This window comes from Haliaeetus leucocephalus, unplaced genomic scaffold (genome assembly GCF_000737465.1).
Source record: "Haliaeetus leucocephalus isolate CR32 unplaced genomic scaffold, Haliaeetus_leucocephalus-4.0 Scaffold273, whole genome shotgun sequence".
NCBI lineage: Eukaryota > Metazoa > Chordata > Aves > Accipitriformes > Accipitridae > Haliaeetus > Haliaeetus leucocephalus.
The window spans coordinates 2,183,986-2,207,012 of NW_010972709.1; the positions used below are offsets into that span (position 1 = coordinate 2,183,986).

The window sequence follows — 23,027 nt, forward strand, 5'->3', positions numbered from 1 at the left end:
AAAACTCTGTAGGGCTTCCCCCCCCCCCCCCCCCCTCCAATTAAAAGTAAGATTTCACAAAAGCCTGTGAAATTTCCCAGTTTCGTGTGTCACAGCTGTTCCACCCTTTGATGTTGCTGAGATCTGAGCAACATGATATCTAGGCATGTCTGTGGTCTCAGAAAGCTTTAGCACTTGCAGATGCTATCAGAATTTCTCAGCAATCTGGGATGCTTTCCAGGGGAAATCTGTTCTGGTTTGTATTAGAGGTGGACTGTTTGGAGCAGAGCAATTAAAAATGCTTTGAGAGGTTGTGATGTGGACTGAGCAGGGGATGTGATAAATGGGAAGGGGACTGGGGAGCCTCATGGCTCTGCTGGTGCTGGCAAGGGGATGGGTGGGAAAGCCATCGGGGGTGGGTGCCTTCGTCCATCCACCTCACTGGTGGGATGTTGCTTTCAGATGACAGTGCCCTCGATTTGGATGGCTGTCATGACTGCAGCTCCTCTGGCATGGCAACAGCACTTTGCAAGGCTGGGACATTTTTACCTCTCTGAGATGCTGCTTTACTCTCACCTCCTGCATTTTAGCCCCAGGCTCCTGGTATCTCTTCCCCTCCGTCCATCTCGTAAATGAGTTTACAGAGTTTGCAGCACTGTCTGGGTTTCTGCAGGAGAAGCACAGTGTAAAAAGTCAATCCTTATTTCTGTGATTAGTGTAGCTGCCTCCGGCTCTGAGCTCACACTGCTCTGGGAGATGGACTCAACCCATCACTGCCTCAGTGAAGCTGAGGGAGGGTGCGAGTCAGGACGAAGCAGAAGATATGAAGCAAAATGGTCTTGAGGGCTATTTAGGGGAAGTAATGAGAGGGGAAGTAATGGGACTGAACTGGGGACAGGCTTGGCAGGAGCATGTCCCTGTGCCTGAGGGAGAGGACGAGGTGCCGGGGCGGCTTTTGAGACATGTGATGGTTAGCAAGAGATCCAACCGTTTCTGCAATCGGTCACTCGTTGGGAAGGTCTCAATCTCTTCACCTCTGAGAAGTGTCTGATAGAACTCCTCTCCGTGGCTTCCGTGCTCTGATTAGGCACATTTTCGGCACCTCCAGCATCTTCCTCAATTGCTTGCTGCTCCTTGGGCTGAGCCGAAGGGGAAGCAAGGGACAGCGTGGGGGAGCAGAGCAGCGTGTGAAATGGCTGACGCCCGAGAGCTGGGTGTAAGGCCAGGGGCTCGTCCATCCCTTCCCACCACCAGGAACATTTCCAGAGCACTGTTCTCATCCCTCCTGCTGCCTCTGGTCCCTCCTCCAGCGCTAACCTGCAGCTCAGCACTCATGCACAGATCCGACCGGGGCAGAGCTGTCCCTCACCCCAGCTCCTCTGTCAAAGAAATCACCCGAGAGTGCAGGCAAGGACCTCGCAGCCCTTCTTCTCCCTTTTGCACAGCCACTTCTCTCAAACCCCTAACTCGGTGGCTAACCAACTTTGCCAGCACATCTGGTCTTGTTCGTGCTCAGCGCCAGCATCCCCTTGGTCCTGCAGATGCTTGTTCTGCACGGGCTGCCCGTGGAAAGCGGGGAGGGAGATGCAGCAGGGACCAGAGCCAGGCTGATGAGTCCTGACCCAGGATAATGAAACCCAGGAGGGGTTTCAGCTGGGGTTCCCAATTCCCTTTGCTTGGGAATTGGGTCCCTACATACATCCCAAAGTGTCCAGCTCTCTTTGCAAGGATGCCCGGGAGCCTGGTGTTAGATGTGCGAAGAATCAATGCTGCTCTTGTTAGTGCCAGAAGCAAGGTATTCCCATGCCACCCATAATTTCCCAGCTCCGTGGCTGTGCCCAGCTCTCATTATCCACTCCTCATCCCAGCCCTCGAGTCAACCACAGAGTAAACTGGACGCAGGGCAATGGTGTGCTGAGGGCTACCCTATCGCAAGAGGACCTCTAAGGAGCTTTATGCCTTCCTGGTTGGAGAACACTTAAATAACAGCCGCAAATTTGTTCCTTTTGTGTTTCTGAGAGCCCAGTAGTGAGAATTGTGGCAGGGTATCTATTTCTTAAAGGTCTTTCACACCATTTTTCACATTCAGAAGAGGAGATTGTAGTAGGATATGTGTTTCTCAGGGTCTTTTCACACAAACTTTCACATTCAAAAGCCTGCCTCAATCACATACACACAGTCCCAACATTGCTGCTTTTGCCGAAACAGGTTTAAAAACCCCTCCCAGTTCCCAAGCTGCTGCCGCACCATTTGTGCAACCAGCTTTGCCGAGACTGGAAGAGCCCGTGGAGAGGAGTGGCCCCAGGTGACACGATTTCATCCCATGATGAGCGCAGGTGATGCGGGTTGGGTGGGTGAGGGATAAAAGGGCTGTGTGGGGCTGGGGAAGAGGGTTTGCTGGTGTGGAGGGTGAGGGATGTGTGGAAACAGATCAGCCCTGGGGGACCAGGCAGCTTCTTAGGTAAGGCTTTGGCTTGGAGCAAGGCAGGAGAGGCTCTTGATGGAGGCTAAATATTGTTTTTGTAGGGGATTGGTACAATTTTCCTAGCTGGGAGTGAGAGCTGAGCAGCCCAGGGTGCTGGATAGCCCCTCTTGGTCACCAGTGCACCTCTGCCCACTCAGTGTGGGTGTGTGGTCCTGTGGGCAGGCATGGCTGGGTGCAGCCATTGGCATCTCTGTGACAAAAATGTAGAAGCGTTTTCCTATTTTGTCAAACCTTCAGGCCCTGGTTTTTGGCTCCTAGTGAAGCAGCACAGCTTTGCTGGAACCAGCTTATCCCAGCAGGGCCGTTGACTCTTAATCCCACATAAATTATGGGGAGCTGGAGTGCATGTACAATACTTCTGGTACGGCTCTTTGCATGACATCTTCAGAGCGAGCATGACAGCTACATAAATAGCATATGTGAGGAGACATTACATATCTGCTGCTTGTTGCATATTATTTGCATACATATCCTCTACCTAACTGATAGTTCTTCCTAGTTATAGATTTGTTAGACTGCAGTGTTTTCAAGGCAGATATTCAAGCCTTTGAAAAACTGATGGGAATATATTTCCCTCTACAGTTGCTTGAAATTTTCAGTAAACATCTATTGTTTCCCCTTGCTAGAGAACAGAACAAGGGAAGGCTTCTGAGACTGCATTTAGGTGGGCTAAAACTGTGAAAACAAACTGCCCAAAAGCAAGTTATCAGGCATCAGCTGCTATTGATCCAAATAACAGCAAGATCTTGAGTGACATCTCTTTGGGGAAAGCAAGTGTGGAGGGAAGCAAACAGCAAATGGACCCTGAATATCTTGGTGCTAGACTTTTTTGCAGTGAATTTGTTGCTCTCAAAGCTGCTCACGATGTAAAATGACTGCAGTACAGAGGCGATAAGCAGATCCTTACTTTGAAAGACTTCTGTGAAAATCGCCATCTGAACACAGAGGTGTTTTCCTCCCTAAGGGATAAGAGGTTAAAGTGCTGGGATGGAGCTTGGAGGATCTGAATTCAGCATCTGCTTCTGTTTCTTACTGAGTACCTGTGTAAATCATGCAACTATCATTTCCTTCCCTTAAGTCGGGGACCTTTCCTCTCTCAGCATCTGGGCTGTGGGGACCCCCAGATAGGGAGCCCTGGATGCTGGGTGCCCACTCCCAAAATGGTGGGGGGAAAAAACCCCCAAACAATCAGTGTCCTGAGTGAGGGGATAGCAGGGGGAAGGAAGGTTTCTGTCTTGCAAGAGTGGAAGGATTTGCTTGCTTCAAGGTCGATGGGTTTGAGATGCAAAGAGGAATAAGACTGTCAAAAAGAATAGAATGTTGCAGAGAGGATTTTTAATGGCCTCATCCACAATAACCTGAAATGATCAGTCCCTGGAAAATTCTAAATAATGATGGCAAACAATAAAATATCAGTGAAGTGGGTAGCATTGTGTACTCCCTTTTTCCTGTTAGGGCTTGAGGGATTTTGCTCTAAATGAATTTTTGGTGAAAGCACGATCCACTCTAATTACATGTAAGTAGTGAGGATCAGGCTCACTACTGCACACAGTGTTCTTCAAAATGCAGGCAGCTGCTGGCATTAAGTGGATCTGGTTATTCTCCTTACCATGGGCTTTGTAGCTTAAGGGGGTGTGAGACCTCTGATCTTGGTGGGTGCTGTCTTTTGTATGTGACCGAAGGGCATGAAGAAGGCATGCTGGAAACATGGGAGAGACTGGAATAGGACTGAAGCAACTCTTCCTGTGAGGTTGTGCTCAGGTTTTGGGAGCTGAATGGCTCTTTCTTCTCCTGTTGTGTGGTCCCAGGAAAATGTAGCAGGAGCTGATATATTTCTTGGCATTGTAACTCCATGGCTTTGGGAGCTGGAGAGCAAATGGAAGGAAAAAGATATGTAGAAGAGAAGCGGAGAGATTTTCTTTGTGCTTGAAATGGGCATGAATTATACTTGTTGCACTGTCCTGCTATTTTAGAAAGAGGAATCGATTGACTCCAGCTCTGTTAGCTAGATGCCCCTGGGGATCAGCTGTCTCTTGCATGAAATTGTTTTATCGTACAATAGGCCCGTTCCTATGGATCAGTTCCTTGCTTGCAGTCTCAGGAATGGGCAGGGAGGTGCCCAGCCAGCAGCAATGTTGGGTTTTTAGGGTACAGAGAAAAGCAGGAACTGACCCCACAGCTCTGGCACAGCAAGTGGTGAGAGCAGGCAGGTGGAGCTGCCTTTCAGGGATGTGGGGATGGATTTGCTCGGCTGCCTTTCTCTGCTGGCTTGAGCTAACGGCTGTGTGCAAGTGTCTGGGCTTATATTTAAGGTTAGGTCCAGATGTAGATGGGATGTACTGGGATCAGCCCCCTGTGATGTGGACTGGACCCTCACCATCACCCTGCCATGTGCATCCCGAGATCTTGTCTCAACTATGCTCTTCCTGAGAAATTCAGTGATCATGGAAGGGAAACAGGGACTTTGAAAGGGATAGGGGACATGGCCTGGGATGTGCTGCTGACCCCGTTCCCCTTGGTGGGTCTGGGTTTTAAGTAGTGTCCCAGTGCAAGCTGATGTCAGCAGGAACCTTTTTTTCCACAGTGTGTTTGTTCCCAGGCCCCTGTTTGCTCCTTGGGAAAGTTATTCTGTTTTTCTTTCTTTGTTCTGATGCTTAGCATTGCAAAAGAGGGTCTGCAGAGATTTCTGCCATCCCTAAAGGAGTCTGATGGAGCAAATACAGAAGCTACAATGAATATGTATTATTGCAAATACTGAAGAAACCAATGTCCCTCTTCTTAATAGATGTTATTTCTCATTCTTTGAACAAGTCTGTTGGCGATGGAGGGCAGATAGTCTACTTCTGGAATATCTCTCGCCTTGCGTTATGTGATTTATAACATCACACAAGGAACAGAATTTGTCACCACCATCTCTGGGAAGGACCACTGAATCCACTTGTAGAGAGGACTCTGGGGAGGTGGGTTTTGGGGCTCAAGAGACAATTTTTTTCATTTTGTTATGTCTTTCCATTCATTACTTCCTGCCAGTTTCTCTGATGCTCTAGTTGTTTGCCATAAATCTGTGATATTATGTAAAGCAGTCAGAATGTTCATATACTGAACCCAACATCTCTTGCTCTTCTGGAGCTAGTGCAGGGCTGAGCAGTGACTTCCGTGTGCTATTCTGTGGCTTCACCATCCTAGATCTCATTTTCCATGTCTGTTTTGCAGGTTTTTCAGCTCTGGAAAGAGCTCGAGCTCTTGCTCTAACTTCTCTAGCTGTAATGCAGTTTTGCTGTGTGGAGGTATATATATTTATTTTTTTGTTGTTATTAAAACCCAGTACCTGCTCTGGTTGCTTTCTTAGTGTTTCATGCTTTGCTGAAAGATGGAATGCCTGCTGGCGCTGCTCTGCCTGCTCAGCTGCAGACACAGTTAATGTTCCTGCTCAACACTGACCCAGTGAAGGGAGCAGTCATGCTCAAGGACCTCCCAGTGCTTGCTGGTGATGCTGGCCTTGGGGAGGCCATGGCTAGCCCAAGCTGCTGCTGGGCTTACCTTGACTTGTACGGCTGCTTAACAAAACTAGAAAGCTGGGAAAGAATGAGCAAAGAGCTCAGGGAAGCGCTTGTTAAGGCCAAGGCTGAAGAGGGTGAAATGGCGTGCCAGAGGGAATGCTCCTCAAATGCAATTATTGCTGGAGGGGTGAATGTGGGGGGGTTTGAGCAGCCAACAGCTGACTACTCAAAAGTGCGAACAGTTGGTCAGGAAAACAAGACCTTTTGTGCTTTTTTGCATAAATGTTTAACAGCAAATAACAGTCCTACCTGCCTGTCGCTTCTGTTTCTCATTCTACCAAACAGCTTGAGCCCAGTTTTATGGTGCTTGAAACGAATGGGTTCACCAATGGTAATGCACTGCCAAGGCCATCAGTTTTGATGAGTGGAGGCTGTGTGTATTAACCAGAGATGGTTTCAGTGTTTATGGTGTGGACAGGGGTGGGAGAAATGAGGCTGTGTGTCTCCCTGTGTGTGCCTTTTGTCTTCGGCTGGTTGCTGAATTTGTGTGATGATTAATGTGCAAAGAACAAATTTCAGTCCCCATCAGTGGTTGGGGTGCAAATTTAGCTAATTAGCATTTGGCATGTGGTTGGCAGGTGCCCATCATCCCAGGAGTAAGGGCTGCATTTTTGAACCTTTGCTCTCCATCCTCTCCAGCACATTCTGCATTCCCCCCAGCCTTCCTCCCTCTTGTCTCCAGCCCAGGTGCTTGTCCCTGCGGAAGAAATGATTTCACGTCTTGCAAAATTAATTCTCTGCTCATGATGGCCTTGATTAAACAGATTGGCAAACTATGCTAAAGGTGGCAAAACAGCTCTGACATGCAGATGTCTTCACCTCCTGAAAGGAAAGGCAAAAATCTGTGGGCTGTTGCTATTATGAAATGCAGGTGGCTGTGGGCTGTTTTCTGCAAAAGCAGCAAAAATTCTCCATGTTTAGGAACAGCGTCTGTAAAGTTAACCCGGTTGAAACGATGGTAGGTGTAATTATTGTCACTTGAACTAGATTAGCTTGAAATAGATAAGGTTTGTTCATCCATAACTGTGTAGACTGTACTGATGGTCCAGGAGTTTGGAGATAAATATGCTATAGGTATGTGAGGAAAGCCCAGGGTCCTGCCTCTGCCAACATATATCCATTAACCAAGCAGAAAACAAGTGTGCTTGGGTCCCAGCTGTGGTTCTTATAATATAAAGCCTCTGAAAATTTGAAAAAAAACAAACAAAAAAACCCCCAAATATGCACAAAGCTCATTTTCAGACAAATCTTAATTTTTTTATGGTATTCTAATTATTTACCCAATTGTCATGGTTTAACCCCTGTTGGCAGCTAAGCACCACACAGCTGCACCACAAAACCAGCACACCAATTAACAAACTTTTGTATATTTTCAGTTTGAGTCTTATTTTGCAGATATTCAATGGAAAGTGGGGTTGAAAAAAGAGATATTTGCACCATGAATGTGTTTTTGACTTACATGTTGATGCTCTGGACACCTTCTTGTAAATCCAGCATCTATTCATGGCGCGTCACCTGCTGCCTTCGTGCATGCTTTCTGGGCAATCATCGTCTGGAAGAAGGATTGCATTTTTGGCTTTTTCTTTTTTGGCTTTGTTTACATTGCTGTCTGCATAGAAATCTTCAAGGAGAAGAGTTGATCTGGTTTTCTAAGAAATAGGCTGGGAGAAGTCCTTTTGGGTCATGCAGATGAAGTCTTGGTGGCCTTCCTTCTCAGCCTTGGTGCATAGGTCCCAATGGACAGGGGGAAGACTTCTGATAGGGAAAAAATCTGGCAAGTCTCCTGCTCTTGACCATGAGATGTTCTGGAAGGACAGATCTCTTCATGGTTGAATTAGGATTGGGGTGAAATCGGGTGAAACAGCAGGATTGGGACTGAAGGTGTGTGGCATGAACATCCCGGGCTTTTTCCTGTGCAAGAGGACAGGGCTGAACAGTATGAAGATGCTAGATGGATAGGAGAGGAGAATTTTTGGAAGAGTTTTAGTCCCAGACACAAAACATGTCTTGGCGGTCAGCAGTTCAAGGTGGCAATCCTGATCCCCTTTCATTCCAAAACACTGGGCTGTATCGAGTCAAAACAAGGACCCCAACAAGACAAATAGGTGAACATGCTGTATTTGCTGCACTGAATGAACATAAAACGAGTATGTGAAGGGCTAAGTGCATTTATTGGGGTGGGAGCCAGCAGAGAGGAGCAGAGCTGAATTTGCAAACACTCTTTTCCCGTAGACTCCTGGGCTGTCCAGCCAGGCTGTCTCACACTGATTTACTGCTGTCCTTCCTTCAGCCTTTGAAAATCAATCCATTAACAATTAAAGTAATGTCTAGTCTAGTATTTATTTCACACTCTTTCGTTAATGGACTGACCAAAAAAACCCACCTTCAAGCGCTAAGACTGTTGTATTTCACAAGAGGGCTGCATCTCTGGGTCATGCTTTTTCCCATGTTCCCTGTTACAGCTGAGACCTGCTCTTATGGAAGCATTCAGGAAAATTACCGTGCATTACTATGCCATACCATTACACTCCCTATAAAGAAGGTGTAGCTTCTGTGCTAAATATCCCCAGACATCCATTAAAGCAGAACTGGAGCAGACTGTGTCTGCTGGGCCTAAGCAGCTCTGCGTTGGGCTGTGGGCTCTGGAAGAGAAGCAGCATTTGCTCCCCGAAAGGCCATTTTCCTTTTCTCCGTCTCCTTCTGGGCAATAGCAATGTGCCCCAAATTGGATCTGACCCGTGTGTCTCTGCTTGTGCCCCCAACACGAACTGCTGGGAAATGGCATCTTCAGGGAAACACTATAGATAGCCAGAGGCGCTGGACCATGAGGCTCTTGTTTTCAGCAGCCCATCTGCCCCTGATCTGGAATCAAACTGGGGATGGATGCCAAAGACCTCTTTGCATGCTGTTTTGGGGGGTGGCATACCTGGGGGGCTCTGCAGCTCCTGGGCACTGAGTCTATTGTGGTCAATGTCCCATGGCCAGACTGGGAACAGCAGGGACCTGGGGGGGTCTACATGGATCACACCACCTAAGGTAATGAATTTACCACTGCAGCTACTTGAAATAAATGTGCTACTGTAACTCTGATCCGAAGTGCAGGATGCTTTGTGTTACAAAAAAATGACCTTTAGCGAATGCTGCTAGCAGAACACTAAACAATAACAGGTTTTTTCCCCCCTCACTTCTCAGTCCTCCTTGTATTTTTTGCCAGTTTCTAGGTCAAATCCCCCATTCTGCTTCTCCTGCGCTAGCCCAGCGTTCAGGTTGCACAATTGCAGAGGAGGGAAGAATTCGCATCCCGAAGCCTTGTCTCCCCCGTACCCCCATCCTTCCCAGTGCCTCTGGGTGGGAGAACCCACCCCAGGTAGGCTGCGGGTCCCCTCCACAACTGGGGGCTGTGTCGGGTTTTTTTTTTTTTTTTTTGGGGGGGGGGAAGGTGATGGACCCCCCTCCCTGCTCCGGGGGTGGGATGGGGGGGCGGCCGGCAGCTTGGAACTCCTGCGGGGAGGGGAGGACGCTGCCCTTGGGCTCGCAGGTGTAGGTTCGCTTTCCCTTTGGTTATTTATTATTCCCCCCCTTCTCTTTTTCTCCTTCTCCCCCCCCTTCCCTGCTTTTCTCTTACGCAGTGGGAGAAGCCAGGCAGCCGGGGCTGGCTCTGCCCAGCCGCCGTCCATCCTCCCTCCCTCCCTCTCCCCCATCCCTCCCTTTTCCTTAAAAACGTGGGCTCCGGGGTGCAGCCCCCTGCGCTGGCAGCATCCCTGCCTGCGAGAAGAAGCCCCTTACCCCCCCCTTACCCCCCTTCACCACCGACTGCCTCCGAAGCGGAGCCTCCAGCCGTGCCCGCAGCCCTTTTTTTTGGTATCCCCCCATCCATCCCCAGCCCGGGGGTACCTGGATGCGGCCGGGGGGAGCACAGCCTCGCTAGTGGGGGAAACCTGCACGCAGGTAAGGAGCCAGCTGGGGTTTATTTTCAACTTTGGGCTTTTTTTTCTACCTTTTTACCAGGGGCGGAGCTGGGGGGGGGGGTTGTACCCCAGCCCCAGTGGGATGCTGCGGCGGCTTTCGGAGGGCACCGTTGGGGTGGGGGGGAGGTTTGGGGGTACAAAACCGTATGTTGGGACTCACCGACCCGGCAGGCAGGTAGGAGCATCCAAGGGTTTTGGGAGGGATGGCGTTGTGCAGCCCGCATGTCCCCTGCGCTGGCGGTGTGGAGATATGCGTGAGCTCCCCGTGTGCTCGGGGTGCACCAAGCTCGCAGGGTTGCAGCCCATTAAAATGCTCTTGGGGAGGTTTGAGGGGGGCTGCGCTCTCCCCAGCAATAAATCGTCCTCCCCCCCCCCCAGCGTTTCTCACGCGCACGCTTCGCTACGGTCCCGCGCTACCCGATGGATCAGCAGATCTTAAAACTGTCTCTTCGGTGCCCCAGGTCCTTGGCACAGGCTGGTGTTTCAGGATGGACCCGCTCTTCCCTGCCCACATTTTGGAAGACCCTGACCTGAGAAAGCTGCTGAACGACTCCTCCATGCTGAACCTGAGCTTTCTCCCCAGTAACTGGTTCAACAACGGCACGGGGGACAGCTTTCTGCCTCTGAGCATCAAGATCACCATTGTGGTTGTCTACTCCATTGTGTGCATTGTGGGGCTGGTGGGCAACTGCTCCGTCATGTATGTGATCGTCAGGTAGGACACGCAGGCAACACGCCAGGGAGGCTCTGGGGAGGGCTGTGAGGGGGGCAGACCTTCCCCCTGAAATCCCTGCGGTGGGTAAAGCAAGGCAGGCGCTTCCCTGGTAGTTGTGATGTGCTTTAGAGGTAACGATGTGGCATTCGTTTTATTGTTTTGGTTTTATTTGTTTTTCTCCCTTCCTAGGCTGTGATGGAGGTTCCCACCAGCTTTCAGCTGCCCTCTGGTGCCTCCTAAAGTTTAACCCAGAGAATGGAACAGAGCATTCAAATCTGCTCAAAAAAAAAAAGAAAAGAAAAAAAAAAATGGGGCGCTTTTGCAAACTGCAGGACAGGGAGCTGGATGTCCTCAGGGAGGGTGAAGTGCTGGGAGCATCCCGCTGCCAGGGTGTGCCTGATCTTTAACAGGACCTCTCCCTCCTGTGCCGTGTCCAGCACCCAAACTGTGGCTGCAGGTGCTGCTCCATCTGGGAGCTGGTAATTTCCAAAGCTGAACCTAGTTGCAAGGTAAGGGCCTGCTGGGAGGCTCAGTCTTGCTTTTACAGGGGAAAAAAAAAAAATCACAAATATAGCTCTTCCAACTCTTTGGAAGCTATAAATGTAAATAAGATGTGACAGGGCAACTTCTCTGGCTCCTCACACTGAAGTCAGGAGAGCAGAGGGACAGAGCACGGAGCATGCACCACTCCAGCAGCACTGTCCAGCCTCCCTGCACATTGCTGGCATTTTAAATGTCACTGTCTGGTTCTGCTGTGATTCAAGTCCCCCTATTTTCTGGAATCAGAAACCTTGTTCCTCCCTGTAAGTGCAAAATAAGTTTATGCAACCTTTAGGGCTGTGATTCTGTGTCAAAAGCTAGCAATGCCCTTTGATCTCTGTACCCTGTATGTTAAGGAGTGAGCTTCCATTTTATACATGTCTCAGAGCAGATTCCTGGTGCAGGTGGATGCTGCCAAAGACAGGGTGAATTTTTCTCCTGCAACAGAGGATGAAAATCTTTAGCAGGTATTCAGACACTGATGAGATTAAGTATTGCTCCTGCCAGGAGCCCTGCTGCTTCCAAAGCATCTTTCCCTTGAATACACACAACTCGGCTGGGGGAGATGCTGCAAAATTAAGTTTTCAGTATCACAGGTCGGTGAATGGCGGCTAAATCTCTGCTACAAGGGCAAAGTGACATGACTATTCATTAGACCGCCTGTCCGTGCTCTTCCTGCCAAGGAGTTTATGGCAGGGAGAAGGGATCATGTTAGCCCTGAAGAATCTGGAGACGGAGAGAGGAGGTTTGCGGTGCTGCAGTACCACGTTTGGAGAGCTCGTGTTTCTGTTCAGTGTAGTAGCAATGATTCAAGTAGGCACAGTGTTTGTGGGTGCGTGTAAGCGTGGTGAGTAGTGAGTCTCTGCGAGTGAGAAGTCTCTGGCCCACAGCGATGCAGCTCCCTGGGAATGACTGAGCTGGTGTGCGGGCAGGGGAAGGGAATCCGTGCACCCTGCATGAACCTTAAATGTGTGTCAGAAGGAGAAGATTTGGCAGTCTGCAGACAGAAGACCCTGTCTGCAAAAGTCTCAAGGGATGTGGACAGCAGGACCCTGCTGGCCCCTGCCCAGGGTCGTGGCCAGTGTATCACCAAGAATACAAATGTCCCAAACCAGCATCCCAGTCAGGGTGGATGTGCGCTGTGGCTATGCGGGGTCCTGCTTTCAAAATGGTGCCTTTTGTTCCACTCCTGTTTGGCTTTGATACCTTCCAGTTGGGTAAATGGGACCCAAGAAAAGAAAAGGGGGATTTAGCACTGAAATTTCCCCTGGAACTTAACTTTTTTTTTTGTATCTTCTGGTTTTAAGCAATTGAAAACTGAAGACTGGTGTCAGCCCCATCTCCCCCAGGCCTTTTCCACTTCTGTTTCCCCTTTATCCAGTAAATCCCTGTATATATAGAAGAGCCAATAGAAGTTTTAATTATTTGGGCACTCCTTTTTGGGGATTCACCTCTGTTTTTCCAAAAACCGCTCCCATATGAGTCTGGAGGGACCCCTTGAATAAAGTGTGCTGGGGAGTTATAACTGAGCTAGAGCACGTGTAGAAGAAGCTGCTGTTTCCCCCTGGCTCTCCCCACCAGTTTCTCCTGGGAGCTCAGTGCTGGCTGAGACTAACACTCAGCAAAATGACCCTTCTTGGTTTGGTGAGTAACTGCAACTTTTGGTTATCTCTGCCCAGGATTTTCCTCTTCTTGTTCTGCCCATTAAGGTCAGGAGCAGGTGTGGTGGTAAACTGGACTCAATATCTCAAACTCTTGACCCTGATCATGTATGCAGATTTGATTCATGCAGAGCTGCCGAATTAGTGGCCATGCAAGGAGGATGTTGATGACCTCTCAAGCACAGGTTTTCTCCCCAGACTGGGGCATTGGTGCTTCTGGGCTTCATGACTTAGCGTCTTTTTTTCAGTAGGTTGAAAGTTGGTCGCTGGTATGTCAGTGTGGAGTTTTGGGACTCTTAGCGATATATCTCTTCCATTAATGGGAAAAAGACTGCTAAACCCTCTGTGCTGCACCCCTACCATCTGTAGGTATGGTGCACCCTACAAAAGCTGTTTTTTCTCTTTCCGTGCTTATATTTCACCAGGGATAACCAGACTTCAGCTTGCTACACAACCTATAACAAAAAGGTGTATTATCTTCCAAAAAAAGAACGGTACGATGACGTACACAGTAATTGTTTCCTGTTTTTGAGGGAGTTGGGAAATAAAAAGACTCTAATATCAGCACTCAAGGAAACTGGAGTCATCAGGAAGTCTTGGTTTTTTTGTTCCTCTCAAATGAGTTTTTTGCAGCACCGATGGAAAAGTTTAAAATCTCCTGGTATTTCAAAAATACAAATTCAAAGCCTCCTCTGGGTTTTCCCCTCTGTTGTAGAACCCAGCTTACATCTCTCTTATATTTGGAGTGATTTAACACTTGAAATGATTAATTTATAGACATGGTCATCATGTGACTGTCAATCCCCTTCCAATTAGCGCTGCTCAGCATTAGATAAGACCAAGAAGGGCTCTCGTCAAGAACACGATTTCCTGGACAGCAAAGGGCCTGTTGTGGAAACCTGCCTTGTCTGCGGCTTTGTTCTGCTTGCTCATTGTGGAGTTCCTTGCCAGTGGAGATAATGCCTCCCCTCCCTCCTTCTGCTGTTTGTGCTTTTCTGCATATATTTCCTGTACTGCTTTTTAATGAGAGGCAGAGAGGGTTTGGGGGGAGAGTGGAGGAAACCAAGCTGCTGAGGTCCCTTTTATCTAGTAACTAAATGCTGCAAGGCTGGATGCCCCAGAGCTTTGTTTTTAGGAAGAAAAGTGAAGGCGAAGGAGGATATATTGTTCTTGCAATGGCCCTGGGGGTGGCTGGGGATGATGCTGACCCAGGTGTTGCTGCACGGGGTGTGACGGAGACCCCCAAGCCTCCACCAGGGACAACATGAAGCTTCTGGTCCGGGAAGTCCTCTGTTGTCCCCAGCTCCATCATGCTGCTACGATGCTCAGCAGTGATGATCTGGAGGACTCCCTTCCTCAGTGTTGGCTCTGCTCGCCTGGATCAGGCCCTTGAGGGAATGATGCCTCGTTTCTAGGGCACTTTGCCATGGCAGCTTTCAGTTGGGAGCCCAGCAAAGTATGGGGGATGCTCAGCTCTCCCTATTAAAGAACATTGTTTCAGAGCATTTTAAGCAGCTGTTTAGGCAGATTATGACTGTCAGGGCCCTACACTTCCATTTGCTGCTTCCAGGTGAAGCTTTAGGAGGAGGGATGTGATGGGGAGGTGCCTGTGCTGGGTGGCTGCCTGGGGATGGCTGTGCCAGCTGTTATTTTGGTTGAAAACTGCATCAATCCCTGAGAACAGGGGTGAGGGCAGCTGGCTGTGATAAGATGGGGAAAATGAAGTTAATTATGACATTGCAGAGATGCTGATTTTTTAATAGAAAGCTTTCTAAGGGAAAAGCCTTGACCAGCTGTGTGTCCTGGAGCTGAAATCAAGTGAGTATTTAATGCAGCATGGACCCAGTGGACACCAGTGGGACCATGTGAGACCTTGTCTCTCTCCAGATTAGCCTCTTTTAGTTTTCCCTGGTGAAAAATACAACTGTTGCAACTTGTAGAGAAGGGAAGCCCACACCAAGGGCTCTGTGCTGTGCAGAGTGATTGGAGCTGGGGAAGGATGGCGAGATGAGCAGGAGGGGGACCTGCTGCAAAGGACAGGTCTGCAGCTCCCCAATTTCCAGGTCCCCATGAGCCCAGATGAGCTGGGCGCATCCACAAGGCTCGTAACAGCCGTGTGTGGCCCCTGCCAACACAGCTCCTGCGACTCCAATGTGTGCTGGAGGGGTCTTGGTTTCCCCTGGCTTTGGTGGGATGAGTGAACGGGAGTTACCCATGTGCAGCAGTAATTCCGTGATGTTTAATGTGGGACTCCGGTTCCCAGTGCTTTCCAGGGGTTGGGCAATTCCAAGCAGCGTTTAAGACCTGAGCAGCTCAGCAGAGGCAGATCCAGCACATGAACAGGGATGAGAGCATCTTGCTGCAGGATGGATGCTGGTGAACACCCTCCTTAAACCAAAATGCTGTTCCCGACGGCTGTGTGCCCACTTGGGGTTGCATGAGCATCCCTGTGAGTGCCCGGGTGAGCTGCAGAGGCTTTTGCAGCCGCAGCCACCCAGCCACTGCCCTCAGCATGGCGGTGATTGGGGCCATGCAATGTCCCCATCCATGCTGGCCCCCAGAGAGCACCTTGAAGAGGGAGGGCACCAGTGTCACCCAGCCATGGCAGCGAGACTCAAAGGGCAAGAAAATCATCTGTCCCAAAGTGTTGCTGCTCGCCCTGGCTGGCGGCAGACTCCTTAACCCCTGTTAATCAGTCACCATCCCGCCAGGTAATTAATAGGCTTTTATGTGCTGGTGTTGCTGTCTGTTTTTGCTGTAGCATCTGGCTTCATAGTCCAAAGTGATTTAAATTTGTCCTCAAGTTTGTCCTCTCTGGTTTTTTTTTTTGTGGCCTATTGAACTATTAAGAACAAACTGGCTTGAATTGGGTAATTTCAGGATGAGGGGCTCTGAAAAGGTGATCAGAGCAGCAGGGACACAGAGAGCACAGTGTGGGTGTATGGCTGGGAGGACACAAATCACGACAGTACGTGCCAGATCAAATATCAGCTTCATAAAACCTGTGGGCTAAGAGCTGGCTGGGAGCAGAGATGTCAGTGAACTGGTGCTTGATTTCCACTGTCAGAGAGTGGGAGCAGCTTGGCAAAAATCCTCCCTGAGCCTTTTCCGCTCTGTTTTGCTTTCCTGTGCGTGTCCAGGGCAGCGAAGGCTGTCACCGATGCCAGGGCGTGGGGTGGGAACGGAGGGAGCTGCTCAAGGTGAACAGCACTGTCTGCATCCTAATTAGCTGGAGCTATGAGTATCAAAATCAAGAGGCTGCGAGAGGCAGAGAGCTCCTGGAGATAATGCTCATGGTTCCCCAGGGTTGAAGGCTTTGCTGCGGTCCCCCTGCCCCTGGTGTCTGCAGCCCCGTTTTGGGTTGTAGGGTTGCTGTAGCTGGCTGGTCCTTAGCCCTGGAGCATCTGGAGCTGCTTGCTGCCCTGCAGCCTTGGGGTGGCTGGGCAGAAGGGAGGGGGTGATGCTAAAACAACAGGTTTGCAGCTCATCCTGAGGCTCAGCCAGGGACAGAATCCGTCCTTGTGGAAAAACAGGACCTCAAAGCCAAGTATGTGGAAGAGCTGTTTCCTACCCATCTCCTCCTCTCCCAAACTGCGTTCCCCTTGCTGAAGCAAGGTAACGCTGCTTGAGGTCCACTTAGCAAAAAGGAGGGGGAAGCCGAGTGCTGAGCTGATATCCAGACGTTTTTCCTCTTAGGCTTCAGCAGCCGGGAGAACAGAACAAAGTGATTACTTTTGTGACAAAGGTGGAGCTGGCCGGAGAGCTGAGAACCGCCCTGTGGGAGATGCTCCATTAGGAAATTGCTTCCATGACCAAGTGCAAGAAAGTGGCTCAGCGGGGAGCTAATGTCCCCTGTGGAGGCCACAGGCTTATCTGCATCGGAGCTGTGCCCTGGGGGGGACCTTAGGTGCCTCCTAGAGCCCGAGAGTTTAATTTATCTTTTTTTTGGTACAGATTAAGAAAGAGAACACTCTTAGTTCCCGGAGGAAAAGAAAAAGAGGTTAATCCACAGAGAAGTGATTAAGTGATTTTTGTTTGTACTGAACATTCTGGAAATGTTTGGGAACACTGGTTGGTTGGGATAATGGCTGTTGGCTCTCAGTGTGCAGAGAAAGTGGAGCTATAAGTAATTAATTAGGTGTAAATTAATTTCCCCACCTTTCAAGAGCACAAAATCAGCCTTAAAATCCACTTAAGGTGGGTTGAAGGAGGTAAGCAGTGGGCCAGCTGCCCCAGCATGTCCCCGTGTCGAAGGCAGCTCTGCCGTCACCTCGGAGGGAGCAAGGAAAGAGGCAGCAGAGAGGGATCTGTGCATCGGGGGAGAGCGGATTTTGCAGGGCTGGGCTGAGCCTGGACTCTGAATTCTTGCTGAGAAGCATCTTGGAGGAAAGGGTCTGGTGAGTTCTCCTGGGGTGGAGGGGTGCAGGAGGGAGCTGAAGGTTTGCAATCTGCACACCCCAAGCTCAGGGTTAGCTGAGATGCCCCAAACTTCTTGCTGTGCTGGGGACAGGGGTATGTATAGAGGCAATGTTGTTCCCCATGGATGCTGGATTGGGTGGTAGGGGTGAGTGGATCGCTGCTTGTTTCTTCCGCTGGTCAATTAAAAAAACCAAACACCAACCTTTAATTTTTTTCTGTTTCACAGTAAAGCTGCTCATCATTGTTCAAAAATGCAATTGTTATTCCCTCAAGTCATAACATCAGGAAAGCAGTCAGGGTTAGAGGCATGTTGATGAGTTGCCTCCAAGTCCAGTCCTCCTGGAAGGATGGACTGGGACAAACTTGACCTTTGGGAAGCTTGGGCGAGCCCAGCCAGGTCTGTGGTATGCAGAGGAAGACTACAGCTCTCAGGAGACCTTTGCTAACACAGTCTTAGGTGACAATAATTTCCTGAAGCCTGAGCTGACAATACTTACATTTGTGTGGGCTGATGAAGAACAGTGATTTCATTTCTTAATTTTAATTACCCCCCCTGCTGACCTAGAGGGGAAAGTGTCTGAATTCATTCACAGACTCATCTCATGCCCCCTGTGTGCATTGCCTCATTTATGCCAACTGCAAGAATTCAAACAAAAAAGCAAACCTTGCCCACCCTGAGATGCTGCTGCTCTGGAGTTCACAGCACTGGAGCCTGTCTGAGTAATTCTGCTTAGGAAGTCCCAAAGCTTTAAAGCCCTGGCAGCTGCCTGGTTGTGTTTTGCTTGTTCATCCCTTCGCAATAGGAAAGACACTGATATTTTTCCTCTATTGCTTTTGGTTATGTAAGTTTATCTGATCTGGGCTGGCTTTCTAAGAACCCACTGTCTTGCTTGGTGGCTGTGATTTCTGGACCAGGAGGAGCCTGACTCAGGCTTATGTGGGGACCTCAAGTGTTTCCATCAATGTTCACCTGCTCCAAAAGCTTCCCTTGGCTTTCAAGATCAAATGTTTGATCGTTCTTGCTTTCTGAAGCCATTTTCAAACATCTGACTTCTAATACAAGTACAGCTTAGAGCTCTAAGAGGGGTAAAATAATAGAGTTTATATTCTGGATTGTATATCCCCTGGCTGTTATTCTTGCAAACCTGGCTACGTCACCATGTGTCTCAACAAAGTTCACAGTGTGACAATGGTAATGTTCCTCCAAGCATTCAAATAATCAAGAGCTAAAGCTCAGACCATCACTGGGCTGGTGGGGTACAGTGCTGAGGAGTGCAGTTGTGGGTTTGCTGTTCTAAATCAATTTGACAAAAGGCTTTTTGGGTCAGATCAGACCCCATAATATTCCAACACATATCAAACTGCAAATAGTGCAGTAGTTTATGAGTTTAAGTGTTACCCTCAAATGAACTTGCCCTCCGTTAATAACACACATCATTGTCTGCCATTTCTGGCAACATTTCTGCAAAAGCCATTAGTATAGTAAATGATAGATGAGCTGTAGTTTTAAAATTGTACGTATCTGTGCTCTTATTTTGCCCATGAGAGGAACATCCTGGAGCTGAAATTTTAGATTCAGTCACAGAGTCACTGTTGAGTTTCCATTTCTGCAGACTCTGCATGTATCCTTGGGAAGGTGATCACATTTTTTTTGCATCATTTCCCATGTGTAAAAAGGAGATGATTGCCATTAGAGCAAGGTGAATCTTCTTTTGGGGCAGTCAGTTCATGCGGTAAAAGTAATATAGAAATGACAAAACCCATTTGCAGTAGAGCTGACTCGTGACTTTATCCGCAAACTACCCCTTTCTTTAGAAAGATCCATTGTGACGTTTTGATTTCTGATACAAACCTCATTCCTTACCAGTTTTTAGCTGCCACTGGCCAGGGCTGGCCATCTTGCCCATTCTGATTTGTTAGCTCACATTAGCCATAGTCTTTGGCTATGAGCCCATACAAAATGGCTGATCAGCTTACCCCTGGGCCATATGATGCCTTCCAAATCAGCTTACTGCCTAAAGCTCTTGCCAACATCTATAATAATGAAGCCACATGTGATGAAATCCTAGATTAGCCTTACCGATGTTGTTTTTCAGAAAGTATGTTCTGAGTTGACAACCTCAGGCTTTCGTGGTCCTCGCTTGCAGTCTAAGGAAATAAGGTTCTCCTGCCCATGAAACTGATTGCGAAGGCACCGTTTGTATTGTTGTAGGAGCTGGGTTGAGCTGTGTGTTGATAAGCATGTGGGAGGTAGAAAGGAAAGGGTGGTGTTCAATCTCTTGTTGCATTAGAAAAACACAGCATCTCCTTCCTGAAGTGGCAGAACGCCCTCTTCGGTAGGCTTCAATGTCTTGCCCATCATGGTCAGGTGGAGCTCTAACCATTGCTCTTTCCTCTGTTGCAGATTCACCAAGATGAAGACAGCAACCAACATTTACATCTTTAACCTTGCTCTGGCTGATACCTTGTGTCTGATGACCTTACCCTTCCAGGGTACAGACACGTTCCTGGGCTTCTGGCCCTTTGGCAATGTCCTCTGCAAGATTGCCATCTCTATAGACTACTACAACATGTTCACAAGCACCTTCACCCTGACGATGATGAGCGTGGACCGCTACATTGCTATCTGCCACCCTATCAAAGCCCTAGACATCCGCACTCCTCACAAGGCCAAAGTGGTGAACGTCTGCATCTGGGCGCTGGCTTCTGTCTTTGGCATCCCAGCAATGGTGATGGGATCTGCGGAGAATGAAAACAACGGTCAGTAAAAAGGCGTCCAAGGGGTGGGAGGTGGTGGTGGCCAGGAGAGCCCGTGGGCTTGGGGAGCCATTGGAGAGGGGTACCAGTTTCATCAGCGTGGTGAGCTCTCTGCTGTGAAGCTATTTTAACGCCTTCCTTTCTGCCCTTGCCTCTCTGCATCGCTGCTGCTGCTCTTCCAGTATTAAACAAGCCCAAACTAAACTGAACGTGCAGATGCTTTTCTTCTTGATATGGCTTTGCTGATCTTCCTTTCCTTTTTATTTTCTCACTTGCAGAAATTGATTGTCTAATTAAACTCCCTTCACCCGTGGATTACTGGGATCCAGTGTTTGGCATCTGTGTCTTTCTCTTCTCCTTTATGATCCCTGTGTTAATCATCACTATTTGCTACAGTCTCATGATCAGACGACTGAAGAACGTCCGCGTCCTCTCAGGCTCCAAGGAGAAGGACCGAAACCTGAGGCGCATCACCCGAATGGTCCTGGTGGTGGTGGCAGTCTTCATCATTTGCTGGACTCCCATCCAGATTTTCGTGCTGGTCCAATGCTTGGGTGCCAAGGCAGAAAGCGAGCTCGAGCTGGCCATCTCCTGCTTCTGCACCGCGCTGGGCTATGCCAACAGCAGCCTGAACCCCGTGCTCTATGCCTTCTTAGATGAGAACTTCAAGGCGTGCTTCAAGAAGTTCTGCTTCCCCACCGCCTTCAGGACCGAGCTCCAGATGTCCAATAGGATGTGCAGCATTGCCAAGGACGTGGCCTATGCCTGCAAGAACTCGGAGGGGACTAACAATCCGGCATGACTAGGCATGGAAATTCCCATGGTGGCTGTCGCCCAGCAGAGTCCAACCACCCCCACGTCAGAGCTAACTCAGATAACAGCTCTTTAGCAGGACCTCAAAACTGAGAGGCGAGAAACCAAGGAAACAATTTTGGGGGTTGGGAAAACCGGATACTGCAAGAGCATGAAGAAAAAGTGAGCCCATCTGATGCATTTTTAATTCCGGTGCACCCTGCACTAAGGAACATGTTTGAAATCAGCCCTTTGATTTCCTGCAAAACCCTGGTGGTTTGCAACATTATTAAGACTTCAGGAATTAAGGGTTTAAAACAGGCATTGCTCCTGGGACTTACACTTTTGCTGCTGGGAGGCAGACAAAATGCAAACTCTTCCATTTCTTTTTTCCTCCCTGAGTTAAGAGGTTAACAGCTCCTGTGGCTCACCAAGCGCTCGTGTGCGGGTTTTATTCCTGCAGCATTGCTCCGAAATTAGACTTTGCTGAAGCCAAAGTGGGCAGCAGGCATCAGACAAAACCCAAGATCATCTCCAGGATGAGTCATCACGAAGGGAAGGAGGCGGGGAGGGAGAAGAAGGAGCTGATGGAAAGAGAAATTCAAACTGCCCGGTGGCTGGGAGCCTGGGGAAGGACAACATCGGCTCCTGCAGACGGGGTCCGCAGTAAAACTCTCTGCCTCGAGAGGGGAGCAGGGGGGTGAGAAGGGTCTGTCAAAACTGATGAATGTAGCTCAGAAGAGGAGGAAGAAAAGATGGATGAAATGAACACAAATCCTTGTTTACATGCTGCTATTGCCTTTTTTTTTTAACTCTGTGTTTCCATTGTAATAATGGACAGAATGTGTCTATATATACACATCTCTATAGTGCTAGAGGTACAGCTATACTGTAGGATTTCATCTTGCCAAGCATGCCTTGGGGATCTTCCTCAGTGAGAGCAGGGAGGAATAAAGTGGCCTATGTATACATGTATTTATGTACTGGGGAAAGCCATTTTGGAGAACTCAAAATGGCAGCTCCTCCAGAAGACATGGACATTTCTGGTAGAATGGGCAGCCTAAACCAGTCCCACCTGCTCCACATGAGATAAGCAGTGCACAAACCATACAAAAGGTGGTTGGTTTGGTTTTTTTTGTTTTGTTTTGTGTTTTTTTTTTAATGAAATAAGATCCACGATGCTGAGAAAGCTTGGGAAATGCTGCCAAGGTACCACCCTTCCTGCCAACCATAGATTGATTTTCCTCTCCCAGTAGGCCAAAGCTTTGCGTAAAATGAAATGCCCCGTCATTTCATTTGATAATGAAAGCATTCCCGAAGAGTTTAACCACCGAGTGCCCTCCGCGCTGGCAGGGACAGCAGACTTGTATTCTCCCTGTAGCACAACAGCCCTGGGAAATCTGGCCGGTGGTGGCCAGTGGTGCTGATGGGGAAGCAAAGCAACGACCTCCCTTTGGAGATGGGAGGTCAACTCCAACGCGAGAACCGGCAGCATTGTCCGGACTGTAAAGATTTCATGTGAATATATTTCTTGTGCTCTGGTCTACGAGATTCTGTATTTTTAATGTATTGATTTGCCAATATTTTAATGCTGTCATGTTCTTTATATATGCTGTATAAAAGAATCCAATGTTATATTTCTATGTGGAGTGTTTCCCTTATGGTTGGGCTTAAAATATAGATGCAATTCCAGTGTCCCACGTATAGGACCCAGATCCCTTGTAAACTGCTCAAGCTGGGAGGATTTTCGTGCTGATTAGCATTTGACTGGGAATCTGGAGGGATACCAGAGACAACTTTGCAATTAGCGCTTCCCCTGAATAACATAGGGGGAGGAGGAAATCTGGGCACTTTAAGCACTTTGCAACGGGTGTTCATCCCCAAGCACTCACCAGGAAATCTCATACAACCCCCAAGCACGTAAAGAAGAACTCCCTGCTGGCAAGCTGCATCCGTGCCCTTGGAAAAAAATGAGTTTGGTGGGCTGTCGTGTTCATGGCTACAATAACAGCGTTGGTCAGTGAGCAACCGGGAGTTTTCTCAGCCCGTCAGCTGTCCTACAGTCTGACAGGGTGCTGGGTATGGCTGTGCATGAAGCTGGGCTTTTTTTTGCAGTGCCATTAGGAAGCAGGAGAGCGTTCGTTAGTGGCT

General features: G+C 48.8%; 1 protein-coding gene across 1 annotated transcript; it reads left to right on the forward strand.

Annotated features, from left to right (window-relative positions):
- Nucleotides 1-10,549: 10,549 nt before the first annotated feature.
- OPRL1 (opiate receptor-like 1) lies at nt 10,550-21,095 on the forward strand. The gene is made up of 3 exons (XM_010569494.1): nt 10,550-10,707; nt 19,732-20,087; nt 20,363-21,095. The coding sequence occupies exons 1-3, from the start codon at nt 10,550-10,552 to the stop codon at nt 20,884-20,886; spliced, it is 1,038 nt and encodes a 345-aa protein (XP_010567796.1). The 3' UTR covers nt 20,887-21,095.
- The last annotated feature ends 1,932 nt before the right edge of the window (nt 21,096-23,027 follow it).

Bases quoted from the DNA above. Each gene is read 5' to 3' on its own strand.
- OPRL1 (XM_010569494.1), top strand. From the start codon at position 10,550: ATGCTGAACCTGAGCTTTCTCCCCAGTAACTGGTTCAACAACGGCACG. The intron at 10,708-19,731 runs GTAGGACACGCA...CCTCTGTTGCAG, and splicing joins GTCATGTATGTGATCGTCAG to ATTCACCAAGATGAAGACAG. The intron at 20,088-20,362 runs GTCAGTAAAAAG...TCTCACTTGCAG, and splicing joins TGCGGAGAATGAAAACAACG to AAATTGATTGTCTAATTAAA.